This window comes from Pezoporus occidentalis, unplaced genomic scaffold (genome assembly GCF_034315485.1).
Source record: "Pezoporus occidentalis ecotype Australia unplaced genomic scaffold, CSIRO_AGI_Poc_V1 ctg17, whole genome shotgun sequence".
In the NCBI taxonomy this organism is placed as follows: Eukaryota; Metazoa; Chordata; class Aves; order Psittaciformes; family Psittacidae; genus Pezoporus; species Pezoporus occidentalis.
In genome coordinates this window covers 6061809-6083162 of record NW_026913531.1, presented here as the reverse complement: position 1 = coordinate 6083162, position 21354 = coordinate 6061809, and the positions used below count along the sequence as shown (strand labels likewise).

The 21354-nt window shown below is 41.2% G+C and overlaps 1 protein-coding gene across 9 annotated transcripts in view; it reads left to right on the top strand.

Moving 5' to 3' along the window:
• Nucleotides 1-2457: 2457 nt before the first annotated feature.
• Nucleotides 2458-21354, top strand: part of PPP1R12A (protein phosphatase 1 regulatory subunit 12A) — a 117518-nt gene continuing 98621 nt past the window's right edge. For 8 of the 9 annotated variants that reach the window (XM_062613829.1, XM_062613832.1, XM_062613825.1 and 5 more), the window contains exon 1: nt 2458-2780. In XM_062613829.1, coding sequence (XP_062469813.1) covers nt 2544-2780 — 237 coding nt within the window. In that variant the 5' untranslated portion in view covers nt 2458-2543. The remainder of the gene's footprint in view (nt 2781-21354) is intronic. The other variant, XM_062613833.1, reaches the window with a different exon arrangement.

Genomic DNA, 21354 nt, shown 5'->3' with positions numbered 1-21354 from the left:
CTGAAGGAGTTAAAGGGGGATCCATGACCAGAAACAAAAAACTGAGCTGGAGGAATGAAGTCAAGGAGAGGACACTACAGCCCTGATGGACACATAAAAACATGCTCCCTAACAGTAACATTCTTAAAACAGTGAATTTTGAGTCAATGCCTATCTGCTTGCCTAGAATTACTTTGCTCCTAATAAAGTACTTGATTTAAACACTGCTTGCTGAAATCACTGTATTACATTCTTCAGGCATGTGGCATTTTTGAAAATTTTTCAGCCAGCCAACTGAATGAGAGCAAAAGAGAAGCAGCATGCTGGGGAGGGTACATGTAAAATATTAGAGACACCTGGGTAAGGAGGACGTGGCTTTTATCTTGCACTGTGTTTCTCTGGGTTATAGTCCTCATCTCTTTAGGAAATGGCACTCAATTGAGAGCCTGTCCCCAAGGAGGACTGCCCACAAGGACAAGGCCACAGCAGACAGCTGGAGCTTGCAAAAATCCCCTCCTTTGGCGTGAGTCAGTCGATGCAGCCAAGTTCTTGGCTGGTAAATACCATACTGGGCCGATGGTACCAGTGCTATGCCAAAGCACAACTCAATCACCCATGTGAGTAATAAACACTGCAAACACTGCTTCAGAAGAGCGTTATGGAGACAGCCATACCTTCAAACCCAGGAGCCTGAACTGTACCCCTGCATAATCACAGGGGCTTGCAATGGGAAGGTATAAATGAGGTGCCAGGCAATTTTTCACCCACCTACCCAAGACTGCAAACCTTTCTCTGGCAAATCTTTCATCTCAACTGCCATCTTTTGCTCACAATTACCTGCAAATTGTCAGTGCACTGTATGTCATGCATTGCTGTATGAGTGAATCTGATGGTTACCATGCAAATAGCTCAAGATGAAATTCTGCTCTGACAGACAGTAAGAACAACACATTGTTGCAAGTACTCTATAGCCTCTACTTCCTGCAAAATGCTGCTGACATTTATATCAATAGAAGTGGAAATACGAAGCCTGCACAGGCTGTGATACTGCCCACCGTAAGCAGGAAACATTATAATTAGGAAAGAGCAAACCATGCAAAAAGTGTATGAGGTTTGGTGACCCTCTCAAACTATGCTTTGTTTCCTATAATTAGTTGAAAATAAAACTTTTTTTCCAGTAAGGTTAAAACTATTTTCATCCCCAGAGATAATTCAATTTAAAGCAAAATACATATTGCTTTTGGCTAAAGAAAACATGCTATGCATGGCAAAAAATTTACTATGTACAATAGCTTAGTTCCTAAAGTCACAACTCCAAACGAATACATTTTAGTCTTTGTATCTTCAAATACCGTATGCTTTGTTGTAAAAACTACTTGTTTTCTCTCAACAGAAAAGATGGATGTGCTTCCCCAGGTTTTCAGATAGCAGAAGTGACCTGTAAGTAAAACAGACTACAAGCACGGGGATTTGCCCACTGCCACACTGAAGCATCATGGCACATGGGAGATGGTGCTTCTGTGCAGCAAGCTGCCCTAACAGACGAATCTAACCTCCCAAAATGAGGGATCCTAAGGAAGACATCATTGAATTGTTTGGGTTGGAAGGGACCTTAAAGGTCATTCAGATCCAGCTCCTCTCCCATAAGAAGGGACATCTTCCACTAGACCAGGTTGCTCAAAGCCCCATCCAACCTGGCCTTGAACACTGCCACGGATGGGGCATTCATAGCTTCTCTAGGCAACCTGTACCAGAGTTTCACCACCCTCACAATAACTTACTACAAGCTCACTCCATTTCTCTCCTCCTTTTCTCTAGGTGGGTGCATTTACCCTATTTGCAAGTGCAAGCAGGAATGCTGATGCTTTATCACGTCTGACACAGAGGTGGCTGGCAGGGACAGCCAGCACCTCTCATGAAGGTGGAGAGCACCATGACTCCAGCTACAAAAGCACCTGGGTGCTGCATCTCTGAAGCTTGGCACAGGTTTCTGGGGGCAAGCCAAATAAACTGCACCATTCCCTATCCCCACCCGCTTCGTTCTGGAGCAGCACATCCCTGGTCACCCTTCTGTGACAACCGCTTTACTGGAAAATCCCCCATCGCTTTCTGAGTGTGTTTTCTCGACTCTGACAGCAGGCACAACCACAGCGGGCCCTGGGGGCTACACCCAGGCAGGCAGCGGGTGCCGTGCGGCCGGACTGTTCCCCGGCTATGGCGGTGATTTCCGCCCCGGCAGGGCAGGGCGAGCCGCTGAACTCTTGAACTCACGGGCCCGGGCTGAGGAAAACCAAGACGCCCCCTTCCCAATCACAACACGCGCACCGGCACCACCGACACACCCCTACCCGGCCCCCGCCAGCCACACCGTCCCTAAGTCCCGCCCCGCGGAAGTCTCGCGGTGTTATGCTAACGAGGCGGAGGCCGCACCGCCCCTCCGGTTGACTCCCGCCTTGTGCCCTCCATCTGGGTGGGTGAGTACGGGCCGCGGTGCTCTGTGGGATACTGGCGGTATAGTCTATCCTCTGTGCGGCCGTAGCGGAGGGGCCAGGCAGGAGCAGGGTATGAAGATGGCGGACGCCAAGCAGAAGCGGAACGAGCAGTTGAAGCGCTGGATCGGCTCCGAGACCGACCTGGAGCCGCCCGTGGTCAAACGCAAAAAGACCAAGGTGAAGTTCGATGACGGCGCCGTCTTCCTGGCCGCCTGCTCCAGCGGGGACACTGAGGAGGTGCTGCGGCTGCTGGAGCGGGGCGCCGACATCAACTACGCCAATGTGGATGGGCTCACCGCGCTCCACCAGGTCGGTGCGGAGCTGTTCCCGCCGGCCGCGGGGCGGGGTGGGGGGGAAACCTGGGTGAGCTCCGCGGCGGGAGCAGGGCTTGGGCAGGCAGGGAAGGGGAGGGGGGCGAGGCCGGCCGGCCGCCGGAGTGCACTCCGGGAGGAGGTGGAGGAGGAAGGGGCCGGAGGCGGCTGCTCTCCCCTCCGCTGGGGGGTGTCGGGGCGGGGAGGGGCCGGCAGCGCGGGGCGGGAGGTGGTGGCCCCCGGGGTCAAGCTCTGGGCCGGCGGTGGCCTCGGGGAAGCGGCCCGAACCCCCGGGCTGAAGGAGCGGGAGGCTGCGCCCTCTCCCCGCGGGCCGACTGGCGGAAGGGGGCGGCTGGGCCTCTCCTTCAGTGGGGAGGAGGTGCCGGTGACCCTCTTTCGCTTTTGCCGGTCGCCTCTTTTCCCCTGCTGGCAGCGCCTCCCTCGGGCGGGACCGGGGGGCGGCCGGGCAGGTGCCCCCCGGCGAAGGGGTGGTGGCCGGCAGGTGAGGGAGGCGGGCTCGCCTTGGGGGGCGCTTCCCCCGGCTGCCTCTTGCCTGGGATCCCGGTAGCAGTTTCCTGCTTCCCTCGTTCCCCCGGTTTCGCAGCAGTCGATCCGATTAAACCCGGCTCCTGCGTGCGGGAGGGCGTGCGGAGAGACGGATCGTCTGTTTCTCCCTGGTTTCTAAGGGGAGCCAATGTTTTGTTCCTAATATAGAAACGTGTATCGATAACAAGCTTCTTGCTTTCTTTAGTGATGGCTTCTGCCGCAGTGTGAAAGCTGAACTTTAAGGGGAGCAGAGCTCTTTACATTTTTCTTCCGTGCGTTGGAGAGCAGTTAAAAAACGAATCCATATTGCTTTGTTCTAGCGCGGGTATGTGGGAGGGGGGGCTGGTGCAGAGGGAGATAACTTTCAGTTGGGGTAGGGGGGGAATGGAAGGGAAACTGGCTGTGAAGTTTCCTCAAAATGGATGCTTTGTGCATGTTGAACTTCGTAGCAGTCTGATTGGAATCTCAAAACGTTAGCCAAATAAGGAAAGGCTGTGGCAATCCGGAGATAATGCGGGTTTGCCTGAATAGTTTTTGTTTCTCTAGAAAGCCAAAAGCTTCCACACGATATTAGATTCACTGCATATCCAAAAAGCAAAACCAAACATACATAAAAAAGGTATTTGACAGGCTAGCTTATTGATCTTTAATTTTAGAGTTTGTCCAGTAGCTTGAAAAAAGTGTCTGTTAATGACTGAGATGTAGGTTGATCAAGTAGAAATCTTCCCAGAATGGTTAGGTGAGGTAACTATATATACACACACAGAGTGCTTTTCTTCAGTTCACCAGCTCATTTTTGTTTAATGTATTTTATCCATCCCATATAGATTTTTCAAGGATGTCAGGCTCTGGCAAACGTACAAATATGTACGTTTCCCCATAGTCCTGTAGAGAATCTTCTGAACTTAAGATAGAGAATTCTGCTAGTCTTTGCTCTGTTTCCTGTGTGTAAGTTGTCGCTTGCTCCCCTGTGAAGGGTATTGGTTTACTTTCAGTTGTGAACTGAACTGGAAGAATGAACGTGTGTTGTTGTTAAGGCTGTCAGCATGTTACTACAGCATGGTTACCTGACTTAAGGCTAGCTTGTCACTTCACAGCAATGTTTTATGTATTTATCATTCTCTAATCAAGCTATGATTGCTTAATGCTTCCAGGATAGCTCTGTATCAGAAGTCATACCTTAACTGGTTAGAGTGTTGGGTCCAAGAGTTACTGTACTGCAGTGATTGGTAGGAAAGGATGACGTTTGATTTAACTGTATTGTTAGAATATGAGATGAGTGATGTTCTCCCTTTGTGAAATCCAGAATGCATTTTCAGAATGTTTATGATGCTATGTACCACAAAACCTCCATCAAGATCATTATGAGCTTATTGTCCCCTTCTTTTTACCTGTAGTCAGCTTGCAGTTTTGAAGGGAACAGAGGTGAAGATTTACATCACTGCTAAAACTTGCTCTCTCTCTTCCTCTCCTATTCCCCTCCTTCAGTGATACTGAAGAGCCTTTTCTGGTTTGATACATTGGAAAGCAAATAAAAGATCAGTTGTGAAGTTATACTTGTCTTGAGGCGGTCCTGTAAATGAACATTGCCTGTTGCTATAAAAATGACCATTGCCTGTTTGCTATAAAAAGCATATAAGAAATCCCTGCTTATGACCCAACTGTTAATGGTTTCACTTTGTTATTATCAATAAATCTTATTTTTCTCTAATATGCCATATAAAAGGTGCAAATCCTACATGATGCAGCTTATAGCATGAATTAATTTTATCAGTCTTGGCTGTGGCATGGAACAAAGCTTTCATCTGCTCCCAAAGGAAACTCTTCAAAAACTTGTCATTCTTTCTGATAGAATTTTGACTGACGGATGTCAATTGTGCTGAAGTTTGTGTTGTTGTGCTTAAGACTGCCGTGGCTTGCTGTTGCTTTGTGGTTTGTTGATTGTTTTGTTATTGTCTGTCACATCCTGTGCAGACTTTACTGCTCACCAGAATACATTTGTTTCAGCAAAGATAGAGTCACTTTATCTTTTATTTTTTGGGTTGTGGCCTTTTTGTTTTGCATCAAACTTTTTTTTGTTATTGAGAACAAATGAATGTGTGAAATAGCAATAAATATTTAACATATTAGTCAGCTTTTTTTTTCTGCTAGATATGACAGTTACAGACAGAAATATAAGTGCTGTTTTCTTTTCCATGGCCCAGGTAGTTGGAAGTGCTAAGGGGAAACTGCCATTAATGCTGAAATTCTGATGAACTTCAGATCTGGTCTTTAATGGAGCATCAGGCTTTGTTACTAAAGCCATTAACTACTCTGATACCAGCGAGGTAGAAAGCCATCGCTATCGGGAAGCTTTGTGTAATACTGTTTTTCTTAATACATATGGGAAAGAAAAAATTACAACTGGCTTGGTAGCTCAGAGGCGGAGGGGGGGAGAGTGTGTGTGTATATGTGTATGCATGCATATATCTATCTATATAATGTAGGTACTTTATTCATGTTTTGACAGTGCCAGTAAGTGATTTTGTTTTATATTTTCATGTGCATAAGTGAGTGGACTTGAATGCATAGTATTTGAGGAGGCGTCACATAAAACTTCTGTGAAGTAAAGATCTTGCAGAAGGGGAAAAATATGTCATTAGATGATGATGATTATTCCTGTATGTGATGTTGGGTTCAAATGTCATTCTCTTTAAGAACTTGTTTTAGCATAAGTTCAGGTTAGCCCTTCAGCACAAAGGAGCAAACTAGGTATACCAGTTTTCTTTCTGTGGGAGATATAAACAATGTAGAATATTGCAGCAGGGTAGTATGTATTCTGCTGCAATATTCTGTTATGTAGGTATTATAGTTTGTGTATGTCTGAAAGACCGGAAAACTTGCATTTAAGTTACACCTTAAATTTACAGTCGGATTTCTGCTCTGTTTAGTTAGTGGAGGTTGAAGTTGGTTGTTTTTAAATCTTGTGTTCTGAGACAGTTGTCATGCAAGATGAGATCTAACTTATAGATAGTGCAGCTTTTTTTAATCTGCTTTAACAATTGTATGCAAGGAGAATGTGAGAGAAAAAAGAAGCCCAAAGGTGATCTATGAGCTTGCAGATTAATAGTTTCTGCAAAGGGGGTGAGAAGTGGCATTTTCTGAAATAATGTAAAGAAGAGACTATATACTGCTTTCTAAAAATCTTGGTCCCTTTTAGGGAAGGCATATTTATTTAGAGTGGGGCTAAATTTGATCGTACTGAAAACTTAGCATCTATCATTCCTCAGAATTTGGACTCTTCCTCTACTTCCATGAAAGATACCTTGGTTCAGTAGCTCTGATTGGAATTTATTGCTGAAGTTACGCAAAGTAGTTTGCCTAAACTTGTAGAGCTTTGTACAGGATAGAGGAGCCTACCCTGTCTGGGCAGCACCACGGGAAGGCTGCATGTGGTGGGGAGGGACTGTGGTGTGACCAGTTTCCTGGAAGGCTGGATTTCCTGTGCTCACTGCTCCCCTGGGATCATGGGGTGTGCGCTGTGGAGTACCTGCACGTTCCTGATAAAGAAGCCAGTTGAGATTAGCCTGTGGTTAGGTATGACAATTTATGCAGCCAGCTTTTTGGCTGCCCTTTTTCTTTGAGTCTGCCCATACCTGGGAGGTGCTAACCTGTTTTTTTGGCCTCATTCTCTCTGGGTGAGGAAGGTGGGAACCGCAGCCTAATTCCACCACATAGAAAGCAGCATGTTCTGCTGTCTTGATCTTGTTTTTTTTTTTTTGTTTTTCTGGGGAGGGTACTGCTTTGGAAGTAAGTTAAAGGAAATAGTCTTGGCTGCGCATGGGAATCGTTGAGTACTGTATGTGTTGTCATTGGTGAAGGCCGAACAGGCTCCTAATCATTATGGAAGCTCCCATGTGCTCTTTTTTTTTTTTTCCCGTCCAGTTTAATTAAGCAAAGTTTCCCAAAGTTCTCTTTGTTGCCAGTACCTGCTGCAACTGTTCAAGTACTAAATTGAATCTGAGCATGAGACTGTTTTACCGACATTAGTTATGTGTTAGCTTGCAGGCATAGCAGTATGCAGTGTTAAATAGAAATTTTGATTTGATGCCACTGCTGTAGGGCCCTGCTGTGTTGATCCCTCAGTAGTAGTTAAGATACTGAGAAACTCCTCACAAGCGTGTTTCGCTGAACACTTATTCTCTCTAACTGATTGAGGATGGTTACTGCTGTCTTAGTGTTTCCTGTGAGTTCCATGGGATTAATTTCTTTGATAAGAAGTACCTTCCTTTGCAGGAGTTTCTGCAATGGCTTAAGTGAAAAATTCTCTCAGGGCTCTCTGTGGCATGCTTATAGTACCTGATACGGTAAAGGGTGTCGTTACTGTTGGCATTAGCTGTTATCCTTGTTACAGCACCCTTTCAGACAGCAAGGAGTGATGAAAAAGGGACATAAAATCTACCAGCACTGGTTCCCTTTGCCTTAGAACTTGATAGAGGACATTAAGGCTATGCTGTTGGAATCCTTTTTGACAAATGATAACACAGGTCACGTATTTGAGCTGGGGCCATAGCATGCCTAGCATGTCAAGTCGTAAGAGCAAAGAACAGGTTGCTACAGTCTTAAATCTCTAGGGTGTTTGAATCATAACAGTAGCACCCAACAACCAAGGATAAGGAAGATACGGAAATAGCTCAAAGCTATCTTGGTAACCTCCTAGCTATGACTTCTGCACTGCCTCGTTTGGAGAGTGAAAATACTGCTGTGTATGGTAAACTTACTGTTTTTTCAAGACTGTCAAGTAAAAGAGCTTCCTTTTGTGCATAAAGGTTGCTTAAATCTCATTGTTTGGAGAGGAAACAGCCTCCCACCCACTGAACCTCCTAATGCTCTTGTTGTAGGTGATACAGAACTGAGGATTTTGGAGTCATTTGCTCAGCTTTTATTATGTTATCCTGTTGATTTTTTTTTTTTCCCCCTTTTTTCTTAATTCTCTATGTGTATGACAGAGCAAATGAGTCTTGAAATAAGTGTAATGTTGACTTCACTCAGTGATTAGACTACAGAGGCATATTTGTTTGAAATCCCTTTGTAATAGGAGTGGTTTCTTGTGCAACCCGTAGATCTTTCTCTCTAGTTACAGTAGCTAGGTTCAGATTCTACAATAAGTACTTGTTAGCTTCCTACTGATCTTGTCATCTAAGTTTTGGGTTCTATTTTTTTTTCCCCTTTGAAATGGAAACAAGAAGAGGAAAGAAGATGTGATTTTTTCATAATGTACTTTAATAATAGAAATATAAATGCTTCATTCAAAATAATTGTGTGCTGTGTGGTGTTTTATAAAAGAAACAAGTCATATTCTTTTCATGTTTTTAGGTTTATATCTACAAGTGTTTCTTAGCCTTATCATGGTCTGTCAAGTTTGAACCTGGGATTTCTGTGCCTGGTTACGTAGCAGTTGCCGTTGCTATGGATATTTCATGTGCACAAGTAGAATAACCCAAGTGAATTCTAGCATATAGTAGTTAAGTATTTAAAGGAAGTTTCCCTGTTAGTGTGACTGACAAATTTCTTAAATTTACTTAGTCATGGAGGAAGAGTTATGTTCAATGTAAAAATGAATTCAACTGGTAAGGCGTTAGTATTTACCAAAGCTAATGTTTGGGGATAATTTCTGCTGGTCTTTAGCTATGAATTTCACTGTGGCATTGATGCTGCTTTTACAGTAAGGCTTTATCTATGGATTTCTGTGTATACTGGCATATTCTTGGTATTGTTAGAACACTCCATGATAAATCATCAAAAGCCTGTAACATCTCATCTGGACTTGTAAGAGTAGATGAGGTGTGCTCTTGTATGAATAAAATGTATGTGAACATGCTTGATTTGAGGCTTTTTGATCTTGGCATTGTAGTAGCAAGTGTATTGGTTTTTACCAAATTACTAATTTTCAGTTTGTTAGCTAAATCTTAGGGTAGGAGATAGAAGCAGTCACTATAAATCATTACAAGAGGTACAGTTAGGTCTTCTAACTGAGGTTCTACATTCCAGGCTTGAGGGCATATGCTGAAGTTTAGTTGGAACAGATGGTTTGACAGGCTCTTGGCCAGTTCTTCACTTGTTTGCCCTTTGCTCATACTCTCGCTTTCTTTCTCAGAGTTGTTATTTGGGCTAATAAGATGCTTATTGCAATATTCTCAAAAATTAAGAGCCCAGAAAATGGCTTGCGTCTTTCTGTGTCATTGTGACTTCTGAGGGTGGACTGACAGTGGAACTGAGGAGCATGCATGTGCTCTAGCACGTACTTACATTTTATCCAGGAATATGTTCTGAATGTATCAGACACTGGTATGTTCTGAAAGGAATGTGGTGGTAGTTTTGGATAACTATAGCATAAGTACACCTTTCTGGGACTCTTGCAACCAAGAAATTGTGAATTATGCCTCATTACTGTCATACAGTGGTATCAATATAGAGTATATGCATATTGGACATGCAGTGTATGAGGACATTTACCTAACAAAAGTTATATCAGTGCTTTACAAAATCTTTCTTTGTTGATCTGGGCATCTGTAAAATGCAAACTGGAATGCAGCTGCAAGACAGTGAAGCTGTTGGTAAGCTGGACAGCTTCTGATGCTGCTGGGTGGGTGGAGACATTCCAAGCTCCTTTACTTTCCTATAAGCATTCCTGAAATGACAGTCAATGGAAAGCATGGCATAAGAGTGGCAGCATTCCTCAGCTGTTTCCTTTCTAGTAATTTCAGGACTGTAAGGATAGAACAAGAAGGCAGAAGATGAACAGGGTACTTAGGAGCAGAGGGGAACTATTTCTAGATTTATTTTTTTAAATGCTTTGTATTAACAAGACCAGCTTTCAGTTGGTTCTTGAGAACACAGAATCAGCCACTGTGCTTATCCTGGAAACACTGAATCTTTGACAACTCATTCACAAAACCAAAATTAGAGCAATATGATGAAGTCTTTGAAGAAGACTGTTTCCCATTTATGCCTTTGTGGTGTTAGCACTTAACCCATTAACAATATATTTCTCAGACTAATGGCTTGTAAAGGTCTGTTAAACAGTGAAGAGTGAAGCTGGCTTTAAGAGGAGGTAAACCCCCTGGAAAAAACTTAACCAGCAAACGCATCCTCATTTTGGGCCTACACTCAGAAGTGAGTTTGTCTGCAAGGCTCCAAGTTACTGCTGTAACTTCTGAATACTTCTATGTTTGATCTGTAGCAAGCACATAGCCACCTGTTTTAATACTCAAATATTTGTAAGAGATGGAGGTTAGAAATGGTTCCAGCTCTAAAACGTTCTGTCAGAGACCAAGTCTCACCGATTTTAATTTTATTATTTTTAATCAGTCTGAAATTTCCTTTGTATGTTATGATTGTAATTTCAGGGTCTTGAGTTAAAACGATAAGAATTTTCTTTGATGTGATCAGTTAGCAGCCAGGGGTGATTACTACGTGAGTTTTAGTTCTGGGCTTATTATTTACTTAGTTCTGCAGTTGCTGTTTTACCATCCTCATAGCGGAGCTAGAGGAGTAACCAAAGTGTCTTCTGTATACATACTTGAGTATTTGAAGTTTCTTGCTCATCAGGAGATTACATGCAAGTGTTAGCCTTGTGCTGTGGATTTCAAATATCCACAAATATACAGATACATTTATACCACTTCTGGTGTGAATTTCGTTTTCTTGCTACGTTTTTGCTTCTTTCACAGAATGACTGAGATGCAACATGAAAGCTGCTTGTTAATAGTTTTCTTCAAACTTACAGGATGAACTTACCTAACAGGTTTTTTTTTTTCTCACTTGAATTGAGTATTTGTCTAAGGCAAAATAACAGTATCTTCATCTGGTAACAAAAGTGAACATAGTTGACAAGCGTGTGCCCTGATAAATGCGTGTACACTGATACATGTGTATGGTCAGTGCCACCTTTTGAAACAAACTTAACTTGGATGAAGCTTTTGCGGAGAAGCTGCATTCCTCTGTCAAATTCAGGACCCTTGTGGGCCCCTTTTGAAACCAGAATACTGTCTTGGACTTCTGGCTTTGAAACTCTTGGCTTACTGGTGTCCTGAAATTTGTTTTAACATTCTTGATTGAAAACCTGTGCTTTCATTGCTGAAGGGGAAACTTTGTTATTTTAAAGCTGCAAAATATGTTCTTCCTAAGTTCTAGCAGAAGTATTGCTGCTTGCAGTATGTTCATGCATATATGCAATTGTACTTGAATGAGTAGGCTTAATTAGAAGAATGATCTTAAAGAAATCAATGAGACTTCTCCAAAAGTATGTCCCCAGTCCCAGAGATGGAACAATCCTAAACATTATTTCTTTGATCAGTCTTAATATTTGACTACCTTCCCTGTGTCCCATAAAATATAAGTAACCCTGCTTATTGTTGTTGTAGCATTAAGTTATTTTTTAAATCTACTCACAAAAAGTCAGCAACTCTTGAACTTGCTTTACAAACCTGTTTTCTGGAAATGTTTTCAAATCAGTCCAGCCTGGTGCTTTAGGTGTTAAACTTGTTGCAGACTTGGGCAAAAATGAATTGCCTTAGGTTTTAATCAAAGTAGGGTAACAGCACTGTGCCTATGGGCTAGATTGGGACTCCTGTTGTTGAGTAATAATCTTATTTCTATAAAATCATATAAACCAGTGTTTTAGAAAACTTGCCAAACTTCACAATGCTTACCACTTATTTTGTTCAACTACTGCCACGTGAATTATGTTAGGTCCTAATTATTAAAATTTCATCCGCAAGGAGCTTTCTCTTTGTCTCCTACTCAGTTGAAAATAAAAGTTAAACACTTTCATCTCTGAAATGAGAACTTTTGTGTAATGGCAGTTTCTTGGCTTCTGAGGGGAGGGGGTGCAAGGTTTCACTAACAGGGTCTTGTGAGTTGGGGTATTGTTTGTCACTCTAGACATGGCTTTCTGGTCACTCATTTTCTACTCGCTTGCAGACAACCTAGCCAAATGTTTGGCATGTATTTCTCTGTATAGCTACACTTGTATGTGTGTAATAGTGGTATTAAATGCCAATCCTCGTATGTCACAGTGAATATCAGGTATTTGTATGCTTAGGAAAAGACACAACTTTTCTCCATTTCCCTGAAGAAGTAACTTAACAGACATGGAGGCCCTTGTGCTTTATGCTTGTAACATACTTGTAAAATACTGAAGGCAGTCACTTACAAGTATATGATTGCTCTCTGTTTTAGTTGAGCTGCCCTCAAACTTGGTTTTGTGTGAAATAGTTTCTTCATATTTTTACCTGCCACTTGCAATGTCATGTCTTAGTCACAGTCTACCTGGCTTTGGACTCATCTGTCAAATGTGACTTCAAAGAAAGCTCATTAAATTACTGTATAAACAAGTTTTACCTATTCCTGTATGTAAATATAGCAGTGGTGATTTAAAACCTGCAATTTCAAAGGAAAATGATATGTGAGTTTTGGTGTGAATGCTAGGAGATACAGTGCTTATTTTGCAAAATGTTCATCAGTTACTGGCCACTGTAAGAAGATGTGGCAGCAGGGGAGCGAGCTCTTTTCCAATTGTTTTCTCAGCAGTTGAAGGGGATGCTGTACTTCTCCATAAAGTGTCGATTGTAATTAAAGCTCTGCATTTGCAGGGTCAAGTGGTGTTTGGATTTTTAGAATACCTCTCTGCTGATTGTTAAAAAAAAATTGCTGCAAATAAATACTGCTGAAAACGTGGCACTTGCTGCTCTTTGTTTTGGTACACAGATTGCTCCAGATATAAAAATAATGAATGTAAAATAATGGGAATCTATGTTCATTTTAATAGTTTTGTGAGAAGAAAGGCCTAAGAGGAGCTGTAGCTGGGAACCAGGAAGAGGGTGTCTTGAGAAACTTAATGCTTTGGCAACATATACCAATGCTGGATGCAACTGTAGATACTGATGTGAAGTATGGAAACATGGGCAATCCTGGCTGCTTGTATATAGAAATTACAGTTTAAAAGAGCTATTGCTTTTCTAAAAGTAGCATGAGAGATGTGGGGGATTTCATCCTTTCACTAATTTCCTCTAGAGAATTGTTCCTGAATTAGATTATGCTAGTGCTAACCTCTATATGTAGTTATCTGTCCTTCTCTTAAAACTAGTAATTCCTAACTAATTCCTTGCTAATGGGCTAGCTTTGCACTAATGAGTAGCAATGATAATCTAATTTCATAAGGTTGTCAAGTTTGGAATCCTTGTTCTGTCCTAGTGTGTAAGAAATGTTAAAGATAATGATGTCTTACGATGAGGTTACTTAAAAGAAAAAAACTAAAAGCAGATAAGGCATTTTTGCCTTTTTCTCCCTCTAGAGAAGACTGCGCTTCGTTTAGGGATAATTGTAGCTAGATAACTAGCATTAATTGGGAAGAAATATTTAGTATCACATACTCGGTTTACATGATGATATGGTAGATTACCTCTGCCTCTTTAGTAGTGCCAGCATGTTGGATATAACTTCTGTTTTTATGAGGGAGAACGTGCAGGAGAAGGTATTTATGTCACTGGGAGAAAAAGCCCATTCCCATTTAACTCTTCTTTTAGCCTTTTTTTTTTGTCATGCAGTTGTTCTGTGACAGCTTGAAATACTGCCTTTTGTATTTAAAAAAAAATAAAATAACTTAGTTGCTAGAGTTCATTCAGTGTACCTAAATTCTTAGACAATACTTTTCCTCCCCAGTCCCTAGAAAAGCAGAGCTATATGATATCAATAGGTCTGAGTATGCTGCAGATGATGGAAATTCTGTTTGGAGAAACTTGCATGGTAGGCTTAAAGCGCTAGGTGATTCTGTGGTACTGTCTTAACATGCCTAAGAAGGACTGATTTATCTTCTCGCTAGTTATAGGTTAGCTCATATTCAGGTTTAGTTTGTTGGTTTTGGTCTTGCTTAAGCCTAGAGGTTGCCCCAAAGTATTTGAATGTCACATTGCCTTCAGTAAGAACTTCGTGCTCAAACATGTCATTGCTCTTCTCCCTTCAAGAAGAACTACCATCCTGAACAAACTTTACTGAAGACTAATATAAGTATTTAATACAGTTTTCAGTACAATTGAATACAGTTCTAGAGTCAAATGACTGTTGGAGTTTTTCTTAATCAGCAATTTCAGTGGAGAGTTTGAAAAGATCATTTAAATATGAAATCTAAGTTGCAGCTACAACATTCAGTACCTGGTTATATTTGGTAAGATAACTGGAGGTCTATGACTGATTACCCACTCACTTTAACTAGCTGCCTTATTTAGTATCTACCGATTGAGATCTATACATATGAACTCTATTTGTCCAGTTTGAGAAGCGTGCTGTGTCCAGAATGCAATAGGAATTGTCAGCTCCTAATGCAAAGTGCCGTTAAACTTATGCCAGCATAAAAAGGACATGGACCTATAGGAGCAAGTCCAGAGGCTCCGAGGAGACCTTAGAGCAGCCTTCTAGTACTTAAAAGGGGCTCTGCAAGAAATCTGGAGAGGGACTTTTTTGCAAGGGCATGTAGTAACAGGACAAGGGGGATGGCTTTAAACTGAGAGGGTAGATTTAGATTAGATAGTAGGAAGAAATGCTTCACTATGTGGGTGATGAAGCCCTGGAACAGGTTGCTCAGAGAAGCTGTGGCTGCCCCATCCCTGGAAGTGTTCAAGGCCAGGTTGGACAGGGCTTTGAGCAACCTCGTCTAGTGGAAGGGGTCCCTGCCCATGGCAGGGGGTTGAAAGTGGATAATCTGTAAGGTCCCTTGCAACCCAAACCATCCTGTGATTGCATTTAAAGGGTGTTTTTTTGGTGTGTGTTTTTATTTTAAAAATATGGCACATAAATAAAAAGCATCAATAAAAGTTGAAGGCATGCAAACTATGGGCATTCCAATAAAAAGCCAGACAACACTTAAAAGTAGCTTTCTGCTGAGAAGCATTGTTGGCATCAGAGTCATAGATTCTTCAGTGACATAGTTTATCATCAACTACACCGAGATATGACTCAAGTGCTTGCTTGAAGAGCTGATGTGTAATTTCCCCCTTTTTGAAGATCTTCCAAGGACTTTGTATCTCAGCAGCTGTTCACTTACCTGTACATATAGTAACAAGTTCTGAAGTCTTTCAAGGCAAACTCACGTGACTTGTGTTTGGAAGGCTTTGCTGTCTTAATTTCTTTCTTCTAGGATTTCAAGCACTTTTAATTTCTTCTCTATGATGTGTATTCTATGGCTAAGTTAAATGACTTGAGCATAGAAGAATTTTCCTGATGTTTTTCCTGTTCATTTTGCTTTGTCATGTTTCACTGCTGATAATGTATTTGATGATAACATGCTCTGCATTCTGTTAATACTTGGAAGGTGTTTATGCAGAATTTAAACAAATAACATCCTAAGTCAACTGATTTGGGCTGCTTTATTGTAGCTTAAACTACAAATACTACTTGGATATTAAAACCGTTTAAGCCTTTAGGTAGAACCATCAATTTTTAAAGCAGATATGGCTTAAAATCTGGTGTCAGATGTTTGGCGGCTGAGCTCATGTGACAGGTTGTAAAACTGAGGAGTGTCACTTAACTAGGAATGACATCACTAACATTTTTATCAATACACTTCTGTACTTATCTTTGGTAGCTGTCTGATTCATGAGACCCATATTACATTGTACAGTTGCATAAGTTGCTCTTTGAAGAAGGTATTTGACCTACACAAAGGTGGGCACTGGGAAAGACAGGGTAGGAAATATTCCCTGATCATAAGATAGAACAGTGACTGGAATACTTTTTAACCCAGGTAAACTGCCCCTTTTTCTGTTCTCCTGTTTCCTTGCTCTACTTACGTTACAGAAACTGGATCTTGACAATCAAATTATTTCAAATTATTTTTAATAAATAAGCACTACTTGGTAGTTACTTGTGATTTTAGAGGTATAAAAGCAGGCTCTGAATTCAAGTCTGCATCTGTAGAGAGTTTAACAAGGTGCTAATGCTTATGGAAACCCAGCATGTGCTCTGTGTTGATTTCTTCCTTCAAGAAAGGTCTGTCACAGGTTTGTTTTCTTTCTTTGGTAGTATTGGCAACCATCAGGACACAGGATATTTACATCTTTGCTCCTCTTCATAAGATGACACCCCATCCCTCCAGACAGAAAGCTGTTCAAACCCTGAACACCATGATTGCACTATGAATTTCTCTGAAATGTTTCTACTCTGCTTAATGCAGGGAATAGTAGAATGTGACGAGTTGTTCCTGTAAAGCCTGTTATGTGAACCCAAGATTTCTGTGAACTCTTGCTCTTGTCAGTCTCAGTTTATATATTGTTAAACGCCTCTGGCACTTTCAAGTGAGTCTTGATTCCTTGAGAATATTGATGACTCCATTAGGTTATTTACCTTCTTAATTTTGAATATTTTTGGGTCATGTCTCATTTTAGTAATGCTGTGACTTTAGAAGTTGCATATAAGAACTTAAATTCTTACGTTAAGATGCAAATAATTTGCCTGCTTTAGGCTCAGTGTAGCATGTGGGTTTTCTACCAATTATCTTAATTTATGAATATAAGACTTGAAGTTCCATATACATCAGTTCAGTTACTGAGTTTTATCACTTGGTGGAACTTGACTTCTTGAAAACATAATGCTTAGGAAGAAAAGTAGTTAACCACCAGTGAGTATTGTGAAAATAATCAGTCTCTTGGAGGAAAATTACCTATTTCCCAGAAACACTTTAGTTGTACAACAGTAATAATGTTGCCAATTTAGAAGAGGATGCTGAAAGAAGGGAAGTTGCTGCTTACAAGATCATGCTGGTGCACAAAGGGTGAGTAGCAGGCTGTTGGTGGCCTGCTGGAATAAATAGGGAAAGGTAATTTGTCTGTCCCATCTGCTTTGTGGGAGTGGAGAGGATGACACCAGCACTTAATTTGCAAAATTACAGCTTCAGATTGGAACAATGTCTAAACCAAAAAATCAGGCAGCAGGTTACTGGCTAAGTGGACAGGTCCATAATGCAAAGAGAAACCTCTAGCCAGCAGGGCATGCATTCTGGTAGTTGAGCCAGTAGTTCTGGCTACTTTGCTTTTATTTGAATGTGTATTCTGAGGCCTGTTTAACCTGGGGGTTTTGACTTGTCATCATGTTTGTCCCTTTGGCTCTGTCACAGCTAATGTCTACAGAAGCAGAAAACAAAGGGAAGTGCTTCATCTCACTGAATGAGGGAGCACAAAATGTTAGATTGGACCATTTGTGGTAAAGGCTGTAGGAGTTGCCATATGAAGTGAAAAACTTGTGCAGAAGATGCTGTAATTATAAGCAACTGTGGAGAAGAAAAGCTATGTTTTTGCAACAGAAATGCATGTTCTTTGTCTGCAAGTATCAAGAGGTTATAGGTAAGAGCAAACTCATAATGGTTTTGGTTGACTGTGTAGTTTTAAAACTATTTGGAGGTGCCTTTGTGATCTATTCCACTTCAAGAACTTTCAGTTTCTAGCCCAAAGAGTGGTAGTGTATTTTTTAAAATAGGCTGTTGTAATAAATACGGTGTTAAGTGTATATCTTTTTCTCCCTTCCCACTTCAAGTGCAAGCTACATCTGTGGTTAATAATTCTTAACATTGAGTGGCTTTTCTTTGCAGTTATTAGGAGGAGATGTGTCCATGCCATGTAGTCTGTTGAACTCAAGGGATGCCATGAACATCAGGGTTGAATAGGCAGGTGTGCTCTAGAACCTTCAGGTGGTGGTGTAGTTCACCTGCAGTATCCCCATGTTATTACTAGGTCTCCATACTATTTTTAATAGAGTTTTGACAGCCTTGATTAGCAAATGGTACAGGTGCTTTGCTGGTTCACTGTGTTCTTCAGCCATGAGTCCAGCGCAGAGCCACAAAGATGATTAAGGGAGTGGAACATCTCTCTTATGAGGAGAGGCTGAGGGAGCTGGGTCTCTTTAGCTTGGAGAAGAGGAGACTGAGGGGTGACCTCATCAATGTTTACAAATATGTGAAGGGTGAGTGTCAGGATGATGGAGCTAGGTTTTTTTCAGTGATGTCCAGTGATAGGACAAGGGGCAATGGATGTAAACTGGAGCATAGGAGGTTCCATGTGAACATCAGGAAAAAATTCTTTACTGTGAGAGTGACAGAGCACTGGAACAGGTTGCCCAGGGGGGTTGTGGAGTCTCGTACATTGGAGATATTCAAGGCCCGTCTGGACAAGTTCCTGTGTGATGTACTCTACGTTACCCTGATCTTGCAGGGGGGTTGGACTAGATGATCTTTTGAGGTCCCTTCCCACCCTTGGGATTCTGTGATTCTGTGATAAATAGTTACACTTTTGGCTTTACTTATGTTGATGAATCTTTGATACAGTAAATTTCTAGAATGTCCTTTTTGAGCTTTGGAATTCAAACAAATAATGTCAACAGTAACTTTTTTATTTCTTAGAAGAATTTTCAAATTGGCAAGGTTTACTTTTGTCCTCTCTAACTTGTGTTGAGTTTGACCTGTGATTTCAATATACATACCAGATACAGTGAAATAATTGTGAATTTTACTGTGTTGCCATATTTTTTTTCCTATATTATGCCAGTACCTGTAATGCTTTGTACTTCCACTGTTATGAATCAGTAATGCCTTTTTTTTTCCTGAGTTCTGGGGAAGGAGAAGAATGGATGTTCTGCACTTGTAAATCAGAGAACATATGTTGTACATGCTACTGAATTTGATGACAGAGGAGTCTTTGAATGTGTGAAGCGAAAATGCTTCACACCGTTACTGGGTATGGGATTATTGAATTTGTAGTTTACTTCAGGTGAAACTGCTGGAAGCAGATATTAAATTCTCCACTAATAGCTGAATCTCAGTATTTAAGTATAGTGCAGCTTCTGCCTCAGCTGATGAAGTTCCAGTATACTTGCTTTGATGAACTAACTTAAATTATATTTTGTGCGTTACTGGCACAAGCAGATCCTTCAGCTCATAACCAACCATGATATGTAATCAAGGATAGCAAAATTGTTCTGACCTTCTGCAAGTTAGTCCCCTAAAATGGAAATTATTAATTTTGCAGGTGGAAATGGCAGCCAGGCAGCAGTGAATTCCAGGAGACAAATACTGAGGCAAAGTCATAACTTTGTTCTTCTGTTCAACAGCCAAATGACAGTTGATTCCAGTATTTCCCACTTGATTTTCATCTGTGATTTAAAGGTATTTTCCATAAATCCATCAGGTATTTCTACGAGGACATTGCTTAATATCCAGAGTCTGTTGTTGTGGGCTTTTTTTTTTTAATCTTCATAATCCTCCCCTAAAACAACAAGCTCTTTCCGTTCCCCAACCTTTAACTTCTGTGGCTGCTGTTTCAGGCCATTATTTTTAATTTGCGTTTAATCAGCTCTTGCAGACTGAATGGCAGAAAACTAGGGTAGTTTGATAAGTTTGTGTGCATGTTTTCCTACTCCTGCAGCAGTGACTCTGATAACCTGCAGCTTGAAAGGTCAGTGTGGAACTGCTGAACTAAAAGGGCTGTTAAAAGTAGAAGTCAGAAACTACATGCTTATAAATGATTACTCCATGAATCCATGCTCCACAGTGGCTCAGTATAAATGTTTTTTCCTAGATGGAAGACTTCCTGTTCCATCTTTGGCTTAGCTTTGGAAATTCAAGACAAAAACTGGGTGAAATTGTGTTACTGCTATTATTAGTGTTTTGTGTTGTTCCTGGGGGACTACATCATCTAACTGATGCAGAAATTTTCAGTCTTTTGCAAGAGATTGCTGTGTCTTTTATGTTTGGATGGAGACTTGCAACTAGCAGTACTTCAGGTTTTGTTTTTGACCAAAATCTGACTTTTACGCAAAAGCAGAGCTAGGAATGTATGCAGGCAAACTACCAAACAGCTCTGCTGACATTCCCAATGGTCCTACATAAGCTGGAAGAAAAACTGTGTGGCCTCCTTAAGCTGCATTCCTGTTATCTATGTTCAAACCTTGCCCTTAAAGAAATAAGGCTCTTGTAGCCTAGGGCTACTAAAAACCTAATGCAGTGTCATACATATGCAGAATGGTTTGGATCCTTTCCCAATAGTTAGGTCAGCCTAGGAATTCTTTTTGGTGGGAAGTGGTCTTTTTGAGGACCATTAAGAAGTTGGAAGACAAAGTGGAACTGTGGTTTGGTTTGAATTATATATATATATATAAATATATATATATATATATAAATATATATATATATATAAAATGAAAGGCTTCTACTGGGCCTCACAGACAAGAAGCTACCATTGTATGGCTTTCACAACCTCTCTGATTCAGCTGTCAAGTGCAGTCAAGGGTGAATGAGATACTACTTCCTGTTATGAGGTGGGCTGCATTTAAAGTATTTAAAGTACCTGGCTGTTGAGTGTCTAGTGGAAAACTGTGCTAGTTCTACAACTGAAATATCAGGAAGATACTTGCTTAAAAGCTCCCCCCCCCAAAAAACAAACAAACAAACAACAAAACAACAAACAACAAACAACCAAACAAAAAAAAAAAAAAAAAACAAAAAAACCCAAACAAAACTGATTTATGTGGCTTTTGATTTATGGAGTCTAAGGAATTCTAACTTCCTCAGATCCTTGGCCATGAAAGGCAAGTAAATATTTAGAGGCTGGGTACTTACTGCAGTTGGGTACCAATCGTCTGTTTTCTGCTATATTCTGGTTGGCCTTTTTGGTTTGATCCCTGCTCTCCCCATTTTTGCCAGAAGCAGTAAGATGATCTTTGCACTGCTCTTCTTTTAAATATGTATATTTAACAGAGAAACAATTTTACAATGCTGTTTGGTTTTCTGTTGACCTTGATAGCTTGTGGTGTGATCTTTCCTGCTTCAGTCAGTCCAAGCAAGGCGTTTCTCTCTGGTCTAAATGCAAGCTTTAGTCTTTTGGGAAGGGATACTTTGCTCAGCCTGTTCCTGGACCTTATTTCTTTGGCAGGTAGGTAGGCTGTGTTATAATCTTCTCACCTACTGCTAAGTTGCCTGGACAGAAGTTGTGCTGATCTGAAGT